General features: G+C 36.7%; 1 protein-coding gene across 3 annotated transcripts in view; it reads left to right on the top strand.

Moving 5' to 3' along the window:
• Positions 1–18,446, top strand: part of WDR35 (WD repeat domain 35) — an 80,514-nt gene that overhangs the window by 11,488 nt on the left and 50,580 nt on the right. For all 3 annotated transcript variants that reach the window (XM_058426778.1, XM_058426779.1, XM_032172318.2), the window contains exons 6-11: positions 1,054–1,187; positions 2,080–2,245; positions 2,995–3,140; positions 7,174–7,299; positions 9,856–10,041; positions 16,167–16,227. In XM_058426778.1, coding sequence (XP_058282761.1) covers positions 1,054–1,187; positions 2,080–2,245; positions 2,995–3,140; positions 7,174–7,299; positions 9,856–10,041; positions 16,167–16,227 — 819 coding nt within the window. The remainder of the gene's footprint in view (positions 1–1,053; positions 1,188–2,079; positions 2,246–2,994; positions 3,141–7,173; positions 7,300–9,855; positions 10,042–16,166; positions 16,228–18,446) is intronic.

Raw genomic sequence — 18,446 nt, 5'->3', positions numbered from 1 at the left:
AGGAGGGAGTGGTAAAAAAAAAATGTATCAATTGGCTTTAGCAACAGGCCATCAGTGATGTCCATGAAGGCAGTTTCTTTCTTTTTTTTAAACAACAGAAATTTATTTTCTCACAGTTTTAGGCTCTAGAAGTCCAAGATCAAGATGTCAACAGGTTTGGTTTCTTCTTTTTTTATTTATTTTAGATTTAGGGGGTACAAGTGCAGGTTTGTTATATGGGTATATTGAATATTGGTGAGGTCTGGACTATTAGTATATAACCATCACCCAAATAGTGTATGTTGTAGGCAGTTTCAATGGAGTTGTGGGGCAGAAGCCAGATTGGGAGGGGTTAAGGGTTGAGTGGGAGTTGAAGTGGAGACTATAGGTATGAAGAACTCTTTCATGAAGTTTGGTTGGGAAAGGAATGGTAGAAATAGATAGTAGTTAGAGGGGGAACTTGGGGTTAATAAAAGTGTTTATTTTATTTTATTTAAGGTGATGGTTTCAAAGAGAAATAGATCTGCATGTGTTTAAATCTACATAAGAAAGGCCCTGGAGTGAAGAGTTTAATGAGAAAGAGAAAATGAGAGTAGTTGATAAAGGGAGATCTTTGCAAAGGTAGGAAGGGATTAGATCAGAGAATACATAGAGGAATTAACCTTAGATAGGGGACTGACTGGGGAAATACCTCTTCTTTTGTATTAGTGGGCAAAGCAGAAAGTGTAAACATGGATTCAGTTATGTTCTGAATTGTTGAAGATGGGAATGAGGAATTTGTTTTTTGGGTGCTTTTATTTTCTTTCCAAAATAGAAGATGGGCTCAACTGCTAATTGGGAGTGAGATCCAGCATCAGAGTTTAGAAGAATGGGGAGAAAGGTTGAAACAGCTGCTATTTCAAATGTCTTTTCAGGCACATATAGGTGCTCAGTAAATATTTATTGGCCAAATAAATTGAATGAATGCGTGAATGCTGTGAAGAATTTGCGAGTTCTTTAGGAAAACAAAGATTTCGAAAGCAGTTGTTGGAGGATCATGACCTTGAACAACTTTTAATAAATGTTTTGTTTTAGGCAGTCGTATTTGGGGAAAAGACCTGAAGGGTATACAGCTATCCCATGTAACATGGTCTGCGGACAGTAAAGTCTTACTTTTTGGAATGGCAAATGGGGAAATACACATTTATGATAATCAAGGAAATTTTATGGTAAGTGTATGCATCAGTCTTGTTTATACAATTTTATATGATTATCGTACATATCATTCATGTTTGTATATACATTTATTTGTTATGGTGGTTTGTGTAATTAAAGTCTTCAATTCAGATTTTTTCTTTTTCCCAATCATCTAAATTTTGTTTTAATTAACTAAAATTTTGGTTTTCTCAAGGCAAATTAGTGCAACAAGTTAGAGTGTAGCTTTTAGTTCCAATTTTTTTTGGTAGGTAGAAAGGACAAGGTGTCAGTGCATTTAAGCAGAGGGATAATGAGTAGGGCGATGTGCAGTTTAAGTTTTTTAGGTTTCTTCTGGTATCTGAAGCCAAAGTTTACATGTAGATACCAAAGGGTATTTTTGTAGCAAGCTACCAATGGTTGTTTGTAAAAAGAATGACAGACTTAAATGGTAAGTGAGAAAAATCAATCCCTAGAAAGAAGGTAAAATAGAATAGGATCAGGCAGCATAATCTGGAGAAAAATTCTGGCTTTGCAAGGTTTAGCTATAATAGATGTATGATTACTGGTGGGGCAGTTTTGTTTTTTAGCAAAGGTTAGGACATTAAGTAAATCTACTCACTGGTGGAAGTAAAATAATGAACTTTTATATGACGTTTTGCTGTTTTCAAAGTACTTTCATATACGTGTTATTTGAGTCTCATAAAAACTCAGTGTTTTTTAATCCTCATTTTTTACATGTGGGGAAAATGGACATTTAGGTGATTTGTCCATGGCCTGTATACCAGTAAGTGATTAAGCTTTAATTTGCCACCTGATTTTTAGATTGTATTTTTCAGTGTTCTTTCTACAATACTCTATTGAGTATTGTCTCTATATTGCTCTGTTTTAAAATGTAAAATATTAAACCTAACCAATTTTATTTAGATAAAAATGAAACTGAGTTGTTTGGTGAATGTCACTGGAGCTATCAGCATTGCTGGGATTCATTGGTACCATGGCACAAAAGGCTACGTGGAGCCTGATTGCCCTTGCCTTGCTGTTTGCTTTGACAATGGAAGATGCCAAGTAATGAGACATGAGAATGACCAAAGTAAGGAATTTTTCTGTTTAAAAAATTTTTTTAATTTCTATTTTTTTTTTTTTTCTTTTTGAGATGGAGTCTCACTCTGTCTCCCAGGCTGGAGTGCAGTGGCATGATCTTGGCTCACGGCAACTTCTGCCTCCCAGGTTCAAGTGATTTTCCTGCCTCATCCTCCCAAGTAGCTGGGACTACAGGGCGTGCCACTATGCCTGGCTAATTTTTTGTATTTTTAGTAGAGACAGGGTTTCACCCTGTTAGCCAGGATAGTCTCCATCTCCTGACCTCATGATCCACCTGCCTCAGCCTCCCAAAGTGCTGGGATTACAGGCATGAGCCACTGTGCCTGGCCTCAATTTCTAATTTTTAACTTTTTTTTTTTTTGCGACAGAGTCTTGCTCTGTTGCCGAGGCTGGAGTGCAGTGGTGCATTCTTGGCTCACTGCAGCCTTGGCCTCCCAGGCTCAAGGTCTCAGCCTCCTGAGGAGCTGTGCACCAACTCCCCCAGCTAATTTTTGTATTTTTCGTAGAGACAGGGTTTCACCATGTTGCCCAGGCCGATCTTAAACTCCTGGACTCAAGTGATCCGCCCACCTCAGCCTCCTAAAGTGTTGGGATTATAGGCGTGAGCCATTGTACCCAGCCCTGTTTTTTTAAAAATGTGGAAAGTTTTAAAAATATTTAAAAGTTGTTCTTAAGATTATAAAGTTCTCTAGGCTACATATTTTCCCACAGTGACTTCATTTTTCTCTTTTTGACTAGATCCTGTTTTGATTGACACTGGCATGTACGTAGTAGGCATCCAGTGGAACCACATGGGCAGCGTGTTAGCTGTGGCGGGCTTCCAGAAGGCAGCCACCCAGGACAAAGATGTGAACATTGTGCAGTTTTACACTCCGTTTGGTGAGGTAAATGCATTCAAATTGATCTTCTTTCTTTCTATTTAAATGTGCAGTGAGTAAGGTAGAGGAAAAAAGAACAAAGGAAACGGTGTAAACTTATACATTTTCTTTTAGGGACATTTCATCTTCATAGTATAAATCTTTGTTGTATTTTATCATGGAATTTTATAATCTTACAGTTTTATAATTATAAAATAAAAATTACAATTTTATACATTCAGAAAACCAGAAGTTTAACATAAGAAATCACCATGGAGTAGTTATTTTGAATATTTTCTCTGTGATCTGAATATGTGTCTCTTTTCATAGCCAGCTTTTGAGTAGTATTTAGTGTAATATAGTTGTTTCAGATTAATTTTTCTGATTTTTAATGTGATATTTTAAATGTGTTTAGATGTTAGGCATACATATCTGTCTGTCCTTCCTCCAAACTTCTATTACTTGTAATTTGTTGCAAAGTAATCAATTATTTGAAGAAAATTTAATTATTAATCTTAGGTGATGCTACATTAAAATATAAGCATTGTTTTCATAAATGTACATATGGGTATTATCCTTTTCAATAGTATTTTTAATAAATTTAATTTTAAAAGAATTTTCAGGAGTAGCATTGGAAAATGTCAAGTAGGAGAATTAATAATATATTGTGAATTTTAAAGAATTTAGAAAGTGAGAGCTTATTAATAACTAAGCTTAATACGTTTTTTGAATATCTTATTTTCCAACCCAATACTATATTTTGTCCCTTTTGAATACCCTGTTGGCTTTTTATAAATTCACCATAGACTACAGTGATATGTATTTTTGGCCGCATAAAAGCCTATACCAGTTGTTTTAATGTTATTTTTATGTATTTTAATAATTTCTTTTAGGGCAAGAAATGATGTCTTCTGATGCTTTTGAATCAGTATCTCAAAGTTACCCAGTAAAATATACTGTAGAACGTAGATGCTCTCTATACATTGTCAAACGACAATATTTCTCGTAGATGTAAAAGTGAAGGAAAAAAAAGCATAGTTTTCAAGGTTCCTAAATAATTAAAAATCTGCATTCTAATTATTTCTATATTTATAGCCTCCTTCTTAATTCATGTTCTTTATTGGTTATTTTTGTTGGTTGCCATTTATTTATTTATCATAATGTTTTATCTGCTTATTTTTGTTAGTTTAGCCTTCCCCAGGTAGAAAAACATGGGTTCTAAAGTCTGTTTGTTTGTCTTGCAAAACAATGTGTTAAGTGTTAAATGGAAGACTGTAAGTGGGTTTTGGTCTAGCTGTAACTAAAAGTATCTAGCATAGTTCCTCAGGTCATAGTAGTCAGTATTTTCTGAGTGAGTGAATATATGGGGAATTATTTAGATCTGTGTTATTGTTAAGGTAGGAAAGATAACCTGGATGGAAGTTATCTAACAATTTAAACTTAATGATTTAAACTTAAGAAAACCTCAGAGAAGAATTGGCTTTTAAATTCTGAGGGCCAGGGGCTCCTGGGTTTTGCACTGTGGTCTCAGCCATGGTAGGAGATAACAGAGCATGGGGTTTGTAGTCAAGTTGATCTGGCATTGAATTCATTTTCCACAGTGTAGTTTGACGTAGAGAAGTTATTTAGCCTCTGAGACACAGTTTAGTTATTTTCAGAAATAAAGGAAATACGTCATGGTGCTGTTGTAAAGATTAAAGGAGATTACAATGAGGAAATGCCTACACAGTGCCTGGCACGTAATGAAGGCTTACTAAAAGGTGGTTTTCTTTCCTTGCTGCTGCCACATCCTGGCTGGTTTACAGTTAGAAGATGGCCATATTCTCCTCCTCTTATGGATGGGTCAATACTGAGAGTACTGTAGAGGGCTTGCTGGTTCCCCTTTAATTTCATATGGGTAGCAAGACAGATAGATCAGACCCTCCTAGGTTAAAACTTTGGGTTTTTTTCTTCCATTGGTTTCCTTGGCAAAATGGAGCTCAATACATTTGTCTTACTCTATTATGTGCTGCTATGACAGAATACCACAGACTGCATAGTATATATTAATGGAAACTTACTGGCTCACAGTTCTGGAGAATAAGTCCAGTATTGAGCTACTGACATCTGGTGAAGGCTTTCCTGCTGCATAATTTCATGGTGGAAGGAAGAAGGGCAAAGAGAGTGCAACAGAGAGACAAGAGGGGACCTAATTCCCCTTTGTATAATGGCAGTAGTCCCAGCCATGAGGGCCCTCGTGCCCTGATCACTGCTTAAAGGTCTCATCTCTTAATGCTGTCAAAATGGCAATTACATTTGAACATGAATTTTGGAGGGGACAGACATTCAAACTATAGCAACATTAAATTTGACCCTAGAGGATATCTGCTTAGAACAAGGGATACCAGTAAAGTTCATTGAAATTTTGGGGATTCTATCATTCTGTCAAATAAAAGATATAGATTAAACGTGTTTGGTTGCTTTATAGCCACATTAAAAAAGTGTTTGTGTTCATTTATTCACTCGTTAATTTGGTCATAAAAAGTACTGTTAGTATATGAAAAAATTATTTTTTTATATACTAACAATTTTAAATTTTAAATTAAAGAAATTTGAATGTATATTCACTGAAGATATATATTGACTATCAGTTTATCAAATAATGTATATTTATTGAAGATATATATTGACTATCAGTTTATCAAATAATCTATTAATGGAAAGGGAAATAAATGTGAATATGATGCAGTTAGTACTCTTAAGGAGCTCATTCTGTAATTCTCTGGAACCATAGAGTGGTGGAAGAAGGCAGGACTCGTTGAGGAAGCAGTATTTGAGCTGTATCTTGATGGATGAATAGGCGTGCTCCAGGAGGACAAGGACCAGTAAGGATAAGGGAGCTGTGAGGAAAGAAGAGGGGGGATTTCAGGCAGAAGGGATATTGTATAGGCCAAAGCTATGGAGGCAGAGTAGTTCCTTCACGAGCAGGCACACAGCAGTTATGGCTAAATAGTGGGATATTAAGCCACATAATATGATTTTGGACAAGATGGGAAAAAGGCATTGTATTCCATGCTAAAGAATGTGATGGTGGGGAGTTACTGATTTTTAAAAGTTATTAAACCTTTTAAAAAGCAGGGTAGGTTATGATTAGATCTGTGTTCCAGAAAGATAATTGTGACAGCAGAGTAGAGGTTGAATTGGGAGGGCAGAGGGGGAGAATAAGGAAACAGATGAAACGTAAGACTTCAAGTTAGGAAGCTATTACCACAATTCAGTCCGTTAAAAAGGTAATTGTAGAGAGTGGAAAGGAGTAAAAGCAATAGGACTTGGTGACTCCTTGGTTGTGAGGGGATGAAAGAGAAAGACAAGACTTTATGATTGAATTTACTAATATAATATTTCATTGATCCTAAGAAATATAATTTTTTACAACTTTAAAATGAGGAGGCATCTTATAATCAAAGTTGCCATATTTTAATTAGCAATGTGTTTTTTCCTTTCCTTAGTTGTACATAAAAATTCATGTTTCAGTCTATGGCATTTTAGATTTGATGAAATTTGCTATTGAATTCCTTGGATATAGTTTGTAAATTTTTCTTATATGCATGTTTTTCATTATAAAAATTCAAGAAATGTGGCTGGGTGCAGTGGCTCACGCCTGTAATCCCAGCACTTTGGGAGGCCGAGGCAGGCGGATCACGAGGTCAGGAGATCAAGACCATCCTGGCTAACACAGTGAAACTCTGTCTCTACTAAAAATACAAAAAATTAGCCGGGCGTGGTGGCGGGCCCCTGTAGTCCCAGCTGCTCAGGGGGCTGAGGCAGGAGAATGGCGTGAACCTGGGAGGCGGAGCTTGCAGTGAGCCGAGATCACGCCACTGCACTCCAGCCTGGGTGAAAGTGAGAGACTCCATCTCAAAAAAAAAAAAAAAAAAAAATTCAAGAAACGTGATAAAGCGAGTAGTAACTTTTCACAAAATAATGTTCATACCACTTTTGATCTCTGTGAAGTGATTGGTGGTAATTTGTATTTGAGTTAATTGTTATACTTTAGGTTAAAGATAACTTTCTTTTTCAGCATCTGGGTACTTTGAAAGTTCCTGGAAAGGAAATATCTGCACTATCTTGGGAAGGAGGTGGACTGAAACTTGCACTAGCTGTTGATTCCTTTATATATTTTGCAAATATTCGACCTAATTATAAGGTAAATATTAAGAGCAGTTGTAAAATAAACAGTGTTTCTTACTAAATAATTTTGCTATAGCTCAAAGTGTATTCAAAGCTGTCTTGTTTTAGGAGCTAGCAGAAAGGAAGCCTTTTTGTGTGAAGACCTTAGAACTAGTAAACTTTTCTAGAATACTGTATATAGTTAGTAAAATTACTCCATGAATCTTAGCCAGAAACAGATGGTACACTCAAAGGAGTAATTGAAGAGAGATTGATGAAAGGCTTATTACAGAGATGTGGGCAGGGCTAAAGGGAACAGTAAGGGATGATAAAAAGTAGCACCCAAAGGTTAGTGTCAATGAGAAGCCATCACCAGCCCTGGGCCTGAAGGGGCAAGACAGGTGAGTCAGGCTCCTGGAACCCACAAGAGCTGTGGCTGTGCAAGAGGGGCTGCTCTGCAGGAGCCCAGACCCTGCCAACCGGCCAGGCAGAGAGGGATTTGGGGAATAAATATTCCAACTCACCTCTCCACTTGCTGGTGCTTTCTATTGGCCAAACCCAACTGGGAGCCAGATGGCCAGGTAGCCCAGGTGATGGAGTTCGTAGAAACTAGTCTCCAAGGCTCACGGCAGGGTAGAGAAGGGCAGAGAATGGATTAGAAGGAGAAAATGAGAATAAGCAACATAATATATAATCAGTATTTTATCTTGAATTTAACATTTGATCCAAAAGCAAGCTCTCAAATATGAGATTGATCTGGTAAACTATTTGTTATAAAAATCTTATATATTTAATTTTTAAAAGGTAAAGGACCTTAGAGAAATGGCTCATTCTAGGACTAGGGCAGGGAAAATACAAGGTAAGCCCGGAACAGTTTACAGTCCCAGCAAGTAAGGAAGTGCTCAGACAACAAAAGGATGGGGCAGTGTCAAAAGGACGTTGCTGAAAGAGCCTCCCAATGGCCAAAGCTGGAGCACTTTGAAGAATAAAATAAATGATGTATTATTTTATTGTGACCCAAAGTATAAATGCCCAAGAGTTGATGCTGATATAGATGGATTATTTGAATAAATAAATAAATGGGAGAGGAGAAACAAATCTTCCTTACAGAATTATTCCAGTTTACTTAGGTATTGCCTTCTCCAGGAGGTGGAACATAAGCCCCTGTTCCCCTGGCTTGAGTGTGGCTACACTTAGTTTCCAAAGAGTAGAGTATGGAGAGGGGAAAAAAAAGTAGCTTTATCTTGGTGAAACTTGTCAATCACACCTTGGCCAAGTGATAAAGGTTAACATCATTAGGAATGTCATGTGGATATCACATACGCCCTGATATGTCATGATAAAGAAGTGCACTTCGGTTCTGTGCTAGTATTCCTAAAAACCTGAAGTCCAATCTAAGCATGAGGAAAACATCAGACAAACCCAAATTGAGGGACAATCTACAAAATACTTGACCAGTACTCCTCAAAACTGTTGAGGTCATTAAAAGCAAGGAAAGACTGAGAAATTGTCACACCCCAGAGGGGCCTAAGGAGACATGACTAAATCTAAGTATCCCAAATGGGATTCTGGAATAGTAAAAGGACATTCGGGAAAAGCTAATGAAATCTAAATAAAGTATGATGTTTACTTAGTAGTAATAGTAATATAGTTAATAGTGATGTTGATTTCCTAGTTGTGACAAATGTACCATGGTAAAGTAAAATGTTAACAATAAGGGAAATGGATGAGGGGTATATGGGAACTCTGTGCTATCTTTGCAACTTTTCTGTCCATCTAAAACTATTTTAAAGTAAAAAAATTTATTTTAGAAAGTAGTCAGGATACAAAAAGCTAAACATGGTTTAGCTTAGTTTGTTTGGTAAACACAATCATGGTAATATCAACATGGCATTATTTTATTTTATTTTTATATTTTTAATTTATGTATTTTTTTAATTCAAAATTAAATATAAACATGTTGGGAGAGTTAGAAGGGAAAGCTGTAAGTGTGTAAGTTCCATATCGATAGGTAATGTGATACAGAAGTAAACACCAGAACAGTTGCAGTTAAAGGAGTTGTACACGACCATTCTAGAGAGAGGAAATTTGGCAGGGGATTCTGCGTTTGTTTTTGTTTTAAATAAGCCAGGTAAGATTATTTGACCATATATTGTGTGAATATGTTACTCTGATAAAAACAAATATAAAAAATATGGATGGGGGTAAAAAGGCAAAGTGACTGTTTTTGAATTTCGACTTGGAGATCCAGAATTGAAACTTTGACAGGGATCACGCTACCTGTTGTCCCCTCTCCAGCAGCTATTATTGATTATTGAAAATTTTTACCATTGAAGCTTAAATCTTACCAATTAAAATAAGGAAAGTTAGACAAACTAAATTTATATTTGCAGCACATTCTTTGTTTTATAAATCTATTATTTTTATAAAAGTTTGATCTGTCTTCTATTTCTGAAGAATATATTTTGTCAGCAATGATAAATATCTGCAATATTTCGAGAGTAAAAATAAAATAATATGATTTTCCTTCCCAATGCTAAATAATTCTTCTCCCTTTCAATCTCCTTCCCTTTCCTCCTTCCTTTCTTCCTAGTGGGGTTATTGCTCAAATACTGTAGTTTATGCATATACCAGACCTGATCGTCCAGAGTACTGTGTTGTCTTCTGGGATACGAAAAACAATGAAAAATATGTTAAATATGTGAAGGGTCTCATTTCTATTACTACCTGTGGAGATTTCTGCATTTTGGCTACAAAAGCTGATGAAAATCATCCTCAGGTAGGTGTTTCTTGATATCTTAAGACATAGATGGGCTAACTGCTTGGCAGAATTGGGTTATAGTTTTCTACCTTTTCAAGCATGGCCTCTACACTGGCAAGTACATCAAAACATTGGGTCTGTTGGCACTAGTGGTCTAGACCAATTTTGGAAAACTCTGTGACTCCATTGATGCTGTGTCCCTGATTTTTTTTTTCTTCAAGCAGCTAATCATATGGCAATTCATACTGACTGGTTCAATACTGAAGCTTTTTGTTTCTGAAATATATTTAAAATACCACAGTCCCTTTTCAAGTTAAAATTTCATGAGCAAAAATGAACATCCAGATGTCTACTATGCATAAACACTGAAGAAATTATGCAGCAATGAACATTTATGACAGTTTGGGTAGCTTTTGACATTGAGAAATCTACTTTGGAGTTATATTGCTTTTAAAATTAATATATCATAGCATAACATAAATAATATAAATATGTCTTTTTAAAAAGTATACTAACAACTTAAATATTTGCAGAAGTATGTAAATATTTCTGAAAAGGACTACCAATGTCTTTGGCTGTGTTATCAATTATTTTACCCCATTAAAAAGTATAGAGTTTTTCGTTAAAGGTGACTCTTTGAACAGCCATGTTTGCTGGTATTCTCTCCTGAAACTTGCTAAACAATAGTAAAGATATTTTTTAAAAAGTCATAAGCCCATAGGGACCAGAAAGGGAAAGGGAATGGCAACAACATTTTGTAGGTTAGAGTAGGTGGATTAGCGGTAATTACCTTAGCAGACCTAAGAAAGCTGAATCATAAGCTATTCAGGGAGAAAACAGAGGCAACTGGCTTAGATCACGGAATCCCAAAGAGGCACAGGACTTGGGGGTACCTGGTGGCAGAAAAAAACAAACATAAAAGCAATTTGGAAGTACCAGAGATTATGCAGAAAAGAGAAAACTTTTTTTAAAAAACATAAGAAGGAGATCCCACTCCCCTATACTGAGTCCACAGGCAGCTGCCCTTCTGCCACCTACGACTGGGGTTTACTCTCCAGAGAGGATCAAAGAGTCTCTGTGCTGAAGAGCATCAAGCAGAGCTGAGGGTGGGGGAACTCTGCTGAAAACAGGACAATTATGTTGAAAGTTTGCTACTCAACATTACCCCAGTCTTCTTTTCCTACTTGGTTCCCAGAACACTGGCAGCCAAGCATTGAGCTTTGAGGTGGGAGTTTGGAAGTCTTCTCAGGAGAATTCGACCTGTTCAAGAGAAAAGCCTTCTAAAGATACTGAGATTGGGAATCCCCAGGGAAGTAGCCCTCCCATCACCTTACAGTAAAGACGCCAGTCAGTGAGGCTCACTTACAGACAACTCTGTTCCAAACAGCTTTTCAATGTCTGACTCTTTAAATATAAGCAGTTAGACAAGGATTGCCAGACATTTGAGAAAGGCATCTAAACAAAAGTAGAAAAGAACTTGGAAGAAGCAGAGACTGTGCAGGAAAGACATGTCTGAAAAACATTATTTTGGGGCTGGGTGCAATGGCTCACACCTGTAATCCCAGCACTTTGAGAGACCAAGGCGGGCAGATTACCTGAGGTTGGGAGTTCGAGATCGGCCTGGCTAACATGGTGAAACCCCGTCTCTACTAAATATACAAAATTAGCTGGGCATGGTGGCGCAAGCCTGTAATCCCAGCTACTCGGGAGGCTGAGGCAGGACAGTCGCTTGAACCCGGGAGGCGGAGGTTGCAGTGAGCCAGGATCGTGCCATTGCACTCCAACCTGGGCGAAAGTGAGACTCTGTCTCAAAAAAAAAAAATTATTTTGAAAGAACCATCAATATTACCTTCAGAGAGTTAAGAGATATTACATCCATAAAATAAGAAAAGGATACTATAGAAGAGGAAGTTTTTGGAAATTAAAAATATGATAACCATAATGAAAACTTTGGCTGGAGGATTAGAAGGTAAAATGAAGGAAAACACTTGTAAAGTGAAGCAAAAGGACAAGGAAATGGAAAATAGGGTTGAAAAGATAAAATTAGAGGACCAGTCCGGGAAGCTTAGCATTTCAATAATATTTCTAAAGAGAGTGAACAGGCCACTTTGGGAGGCCAAGGTGGGCAGATTGCCTGAGCTCAGGAGTTCGAGACCAGCCTGGGCAACATGATGAAACTCCGTCTCTACTAAAATAGAAAAAATTAGCCGGGCGTGGCAATGTGTGCCTGTAGTCCCAGCTACTCAGGAGGCTGAGGCAGGAGAATTGCTTGAACCCAGGACACGGAGGTTGCAGTGGGCTGAGATCACGCCACTGTACTCCAGCCTGGGAGACAGAGTAAGACTCTGTCTCCAAAAAAAAAAAAAAAGAAAAGAAAGAAAAAAGAAAAAAAAAATAGTGAACAGGCAAAATATACAAAATATAGGGGAGTAAGTATGAAAAAAAAAATTCAAGAAAATTTTCCTTGACGTTCTGGATTGGAAGTGCCTAGCTCAGTGAATAAAAACATTTCCACATTGAGACACATCATTGTGGAATTTCAGAACATTGGGGAGAAAACAATGATCTTACAAGCTTTCAGAGAGGAAAAACAGATTTCATAACATCAAGGATCATAAGTGGCATTCTACTTGTCAACAGCAATGCTTTGGAGAATTGCCTCAAAATTTGGAGGGATAGTTTTCCATCTAGAATTCCATAGCTGTAAGTCAACTACTAATTAAATATGAGGGTAGCCCAGCACTTTGGGAGGCCAAGGGGCAGATCACCTGAGGTTAGGAGTTTGGGACCAGCCTGGCCAACATGGCAAAACCCTATCTCTACTAAATATACAAAAATTAGCCAGGTGTGGTGGCGGGTGCCTGTAATCCCAGCTACTTGGGAAGCCGAGGGAGGAGAATTGCTTGAACCCTGGAGGCAGAGGTTGCAGTGAGCCGAGATGTGCTACTGCACTCCAGCCAGGGCGACAGAGTGAGACTCTGTCTCAAAGTAAGTAAATAAATAAATAAATGGGTGGAATACAGACATTTTTAGATGTTCAACTCACTAAAAATTTCCCTTCTAAGCTTCCCTATCTTAGGAAGTTACTTTAGGAAATAGTCTAACAAAATGAGGAATAAACCAAGAAAGCAGAAGAAACAGTAGACACCAGTGAGGAAGAGAGTACCAGCTGACCATGGTGCAGCGTGTCCAGTGAGTCAGACGAGAGAAGGTCAGAAGGCTCCAAGAGAAATTCAAGGGGATAACAATAGACTACCTGATATATTTGAGCCTTTGCAGCAAGATATACATAATTCAGGGATAACTGGGGATTTGTGTTAGTAATAAGCCCATAGAAGACTAATCAAAGAGAAAAAATACAATTATCAACTACAGAGAAAGCAGAATATGCTTGAAAAGAAAATAAATCATGATACACTTGACGGCTGAGTTGTGAATAGCATTTACATAGTCAAAATGATGTAATCACCCTTTTCAAACTTAAAACACCTTTTAATTGAAGTATAATAAACATACTCAACCCTAAATTCTGATCTGACAAAATGGTATTAAAAATAGAGAGAGGGATGGAAATGTGCCCCTGTGTGGTAGGGGTGGGGTGGAAAAGGGAATGAAAGAAAGCTAAAGACTTGTCATTTGTAGTGGGGAGGCAAGAGCTAATGGACTAAATTGAAATAAAACAAATAGCAGTATAAACACGTTGCTTAGATTTGTGGAGGTAATAGCAAAAGGATCGGTAAAGGGAGCAGGAAATGGGAACTTAGGGGGAACTGCCATTTTTTAGTAGGAAGCCTTGTGGATCTATTTGATTTTTGAAACCACTAGCATGTATAACTGATAAAAATGAAAGATATATTTAAAAATACAATTTGTGGTATTTTGTGGCAGTAAATAAGCTTATTTTAAGTAGTGGAAGAGTACATTATGATTTTTTTAATATAATTTTTATTATTTGGTTTATATTTATGAAATTAATTCAATGAGTTCTTTTTATTTTTTTAAAAATGTTATGGGTAATAGTAGATGTATGTTATCTATGGGGTACCTGAGATGTTTTGAGTAATTAAACAAATTTTAATCGAATGCTGAAAAAAGAAAAAGTCTGTGTAAGTAGTGCATAAAGAACTGCTTTATTTGAAATTATTGTTCTAGTCAGGAAAACCATCTAAGTAGAATAGTATTCTTAGTACAAGATACAGAGACAGAGACTAACAGTAAGAAAAATGAAATGATCATTTTAAAACAATGTGATGTAAAATGTGCATTATGTTTGATTATTTTCCTAATATTGGTCATTGATGATTATTTGTATATAAGCCATTTTCATTAGATTGAATCATGTCTTTTTTGAGTTAACTGAATTTTTCTGAATTTCTCCTGTCATTTATGTATTGCTTCAAAGGAGGAGAATGAGATGGAGACATTTGGTGCAACGGTAACAAATGAAATTAGCTCTTATATAGCTGATCATAGGATAAAAATGAGTTTTAAGTTTATAGCTGATCAGAAACTGTAGAAATATGAGGGGACTTCAGAAGGTTCATGGAAAAATGGAATTAACAGATAAAAATAAAAATAGAAACTTTATTTTTCAACATAAGCTCCATCAAGGTCAAGACATTTTTGTAAGCAATGATACCAGATATTTAGTCCATCCTTAAAGAACTGAGAGTCCTGGGAATTTAACCATGTCAATGCAGTTTTTTTTACATTATTAACTAAAGATAAATGGGTACCCTTTAAGGATTTTTTAAGATTAGGAAACCAAAGGAAGTCTGGAGCCAAATCAGGACTGTAAAGTGGATGCCTAATGATTTCCCGCCAAAACTCTTGCAAAATTGCCCTTGTTTGATGAATAGAATGAGCAGGAGCATTGTCATGGTGGGGAGAGACTCTGGTGAAGTTTTCCCAGGCATTTTTCTGCTAAAGCTTTGGCTAACTTTCTCAAGACATTCTCATAGTAAGTGGACATTATTGCCCTTTGGCCCTTCAGAAAGGCAACAAGCAAAATGCCTTGAGCATCCCCCAAAACTGTCGCCATGACCTTTGCTCTTGGCGGTCTGCTTTTGCTTTGACTGGACCACTTCCACCACTTGGTAACCATTGCTTTGATTGTGCTTTGCATTCAGGATCATACAGGTAAAGCCATGTTTCATCTCCTGTTGCAATTTTTGAAGAAATTCCTCAGGTTCTTGATACCACCTGTCTGAAATTTCCGTTTACTGCTCTGCTCCTGTGTGCAGCTGATCTTGGTGCAACGGATTTGGCACCCATTGAGTGGAAAGTTGGCTTAACTCAAATTTTTCAGTCCGAATTTTGTGAGCTGAGCCAATTGAGATGTCTGTGGTGTTGACTATTGTTTCTGCTGTTAATTGTTAGTCCTCTTCAATTAGGACAGAAACAAGATGAGATTAATTTTTTCCTTGCAAATTGACATGGATGGTCTGCTGTTGCAGGTTTCATCTTTACTTTGTCTTGTCCCTTCTTAAAGTGAGTTGTCCATTTGTAGACTGCTGATTTCTTTAGGGCATTGTCCCCATAAACTTTTCATAAAGGATTGATGATTTCACCATTCTTCCACCCAAGCTGCACCATAAATTTGATGTTTTTTCTTGCTTCAATTTTACCAGAATTAATGTTTCTTTGACAGGGCTTTTTTTCAAACTGCTACCATCTCCTTCTTAGTGCTTCAAACTAGATCCTGTTCAAACATGTTTTAACAAGTTAGTACACATTAGTATATGTTTATTAACAAGTTAGTGCATGTTTATTTTGATGCAAACAATTTTTAAATCCATGCTTATTTTTTCCATAATACACATTTTCCATAAACTTTTTGAAGACCCCTTGTAGAAATGATGAAAAGTAGCCAGAGTACTTATGTTTCTTGTGTCTTCTTAAAAACCACAGTGTTCCATTACGTTGAGAAAGCAGCCTTGGTTTAGTATTAATTGATCTTTCTTTATATTTAATGCTGTAAATCATCTTTCTTTTTGTCTGCTATTTTTTGCACCTAACAGTTTCATCAGTTATTTCCCAGTTAGCAATACTTGAAAAAGAGATAAGCATGATATATATTAAGCATACTTCCTTTACTATTCATAAGCAGGAGTTCTGATACTTTTTGTTTTATTTGTTCACAGTTTGTACTAGTTCTTTGTAATTCTATTGGTACACCCTTGGATCCCAAATACATTGATATTGGTAAGGAAATGTTAATATTTCTTTCTTTTCCAGTCAGGTTTTATTTGTAACACTAATTTAAAAACCTAACACTGGTATTATTAATTAGAATGGTGTTTTCTAAAATGAGGATGACTATACTTCCTACTTTGTCAGATCCAGTACCAGTTTATATCTGTTACAGTGGTAGAATTCTTAATATCCCATTTTACTCTCAAAGTATCCTGGTTAAGACAGTAAATTGTAAGGTTAGTCTATCTAAAATCCATTATAATTTCACAACTGCTATAGTACCATCATTCGCTTTAAATGGGAAATATAATTGTGTAGGAACTGGCATGCAGTGTAACGATTAGTATGTAATAAACTGAGGATTATAGAAAGAATTTTGCTCTTAAACCTCTTTCATTATTAATAAACTGCTTGTAAATACCTCTCTTCCCTAAAAACACTTTAGCTGCTTGTAAAAGTGAGTTTGCCCTTTCCAGATTTTTCTAATGAAATGAGTCTATTAATAGGGACAGTTTTAAAAATTCCTGACTTTTTCTTTTCAAAGGACATTTAGTACTTTAGATTTACTATTCCCTCTACCCAATAACTATGAAAGTAACCCACTAAAAATTCTAAATCTTGTTCTAAGTAGATTATTAAAAATCATTAACAAGTATTTTGTTGCCATTTCACTGTAACTTCCAAAAGTAATGATTTTATTTTTATTTTATTTTATTTATTTTTATTTTATTTTATTATTATACTTTAGGTTTTAGGGTACATGTGCACAATGTGCAGGTCTGTTACATATGTATCCATGTGCCATGTTGGTTTGCTGCACCCATTAACTCGTCATTTAGCATTAGGTATATCTCCTAATGCTGTCCCTCCCCCCTCCCCCCACCCCACAACAGTCCCCGGAGTGTGATGTTCCCCTTCCTGTGTCCATGAGTTCTCATTGTTCAATTCCCACCTATGAGTGAGAACATGCAGTGTTTGGTTTTTTGTCCTTGCGATAGTTTACTGAGAATGATGTTTTCCAGTTTCATCCATGTCCCTACAAAGGACATGAACTCATCATTTTTTATGGCTGCATAGTATTCCATGGTGTATATGTGCCACATTTTCTTAATCCAGTCTATCGTTGTTGGACATTTGGGTTGGTTCCAAGTCTTTGCTATTGTGAATAGTGCCGCAATAAACATACGTGTGCATGTGTCTTTATAGCAGCATGATTTATAGTCCTTTGGGTCTATACCCAGTAATGGGATTGCTGGGTCAAATGGTATTTCTAGTTCTAGATCCCTGAGGAATCGCCACACTGACTTCCACAATGGTTGAACTAGTTTACAGTCCCACCAACAGTGTAAAAGTGTTCCTATTTCTCCATATCCTCTCTAGCACCTGTTGTTTCCTGACTTTTTAATGATGGCCATTCTAACTGGTGTGAGATGGTATCTCATTGTGGTTTTGATTTGCATTTCTCTGATGGCCAGTGATGATGAGCATTTTTTCATGTGTTTTTTTGGCTGCATAAATGTCTTCTTTTGAGAAGTGTCTGTTCATGTCCTTCACCCACTTTTTGATGGGGTTGTTTGTTTTTTTCTTGTAAATTTGTTTGAGTTCATTGTAGATTCTGGATATTAGCCCTTTGTCAGATGAGTAGGTTGCAAAAATTTTCTCCCATTCTGTAGGTTGCCTGTTCACTCTGATGGTAGTTTCTTTTGCTGTGCAGAAGCTCTTTAGTTTAATTAGATCCCATTTGTCAATTTTGGCTTTTGTTCATTGCTTTTGGTGTTTTAGACATGAAGTCATTGCCCACGCCTATGTCCTGAATGGTATTGCCTAGGTTTTCTTCTAGGGTTTTTATGGTTTTAGGTCTAACATGTAAGTCTTTAATCCATCTTGAATTAATTTTTGTATAAGGCGTAAGGAAGGGATCCAGTTTCAGCTTTCTACATATAGCTAGCCAGTTTTCCCAGCACCATTTATTAAATAGGGAATCTTTTCCCCACTTCTTGTTTTTGTCAGGTTTGTCAAAGATCAGATAGTTGTAGATATGCGGCATTATTTCTGAGGGCTCTGTTCTGTTCCATTGATCTATGTCTCTGTTGTGGTACCAGTACCATGCTGTTTTGGTTACTGTAGCCTTGTAGTATCATTTGAAGTCAGCTAGCATGATGCCTCCAGCTTTGTTCTTTTGGCTTAGGATTGACTTGGCGATGCGGGCTCTTTTTTGGTTCCATATG

The sequence above is a fragment of the Hylobates moloch genome, unplaced genomic scaffold (assembly GCF_009828535.3).
Source record: "Hylobates moloch isolate HMO894 unplaced genomic scaffold, HMol_V3 SCAFFOLD_13, whole genome shotgun sequence".
NCBI lineage: Eukaryota > Metazoa > Chordata > Mammalia > Primates > Hylobatidae > Hylobates > Hylobates moloch.
The sequence above is the reverse complement of the archived record's forward strand: the minus strand, read 5'-3'. Positions and strand labels throughout refer to the sequence as shown.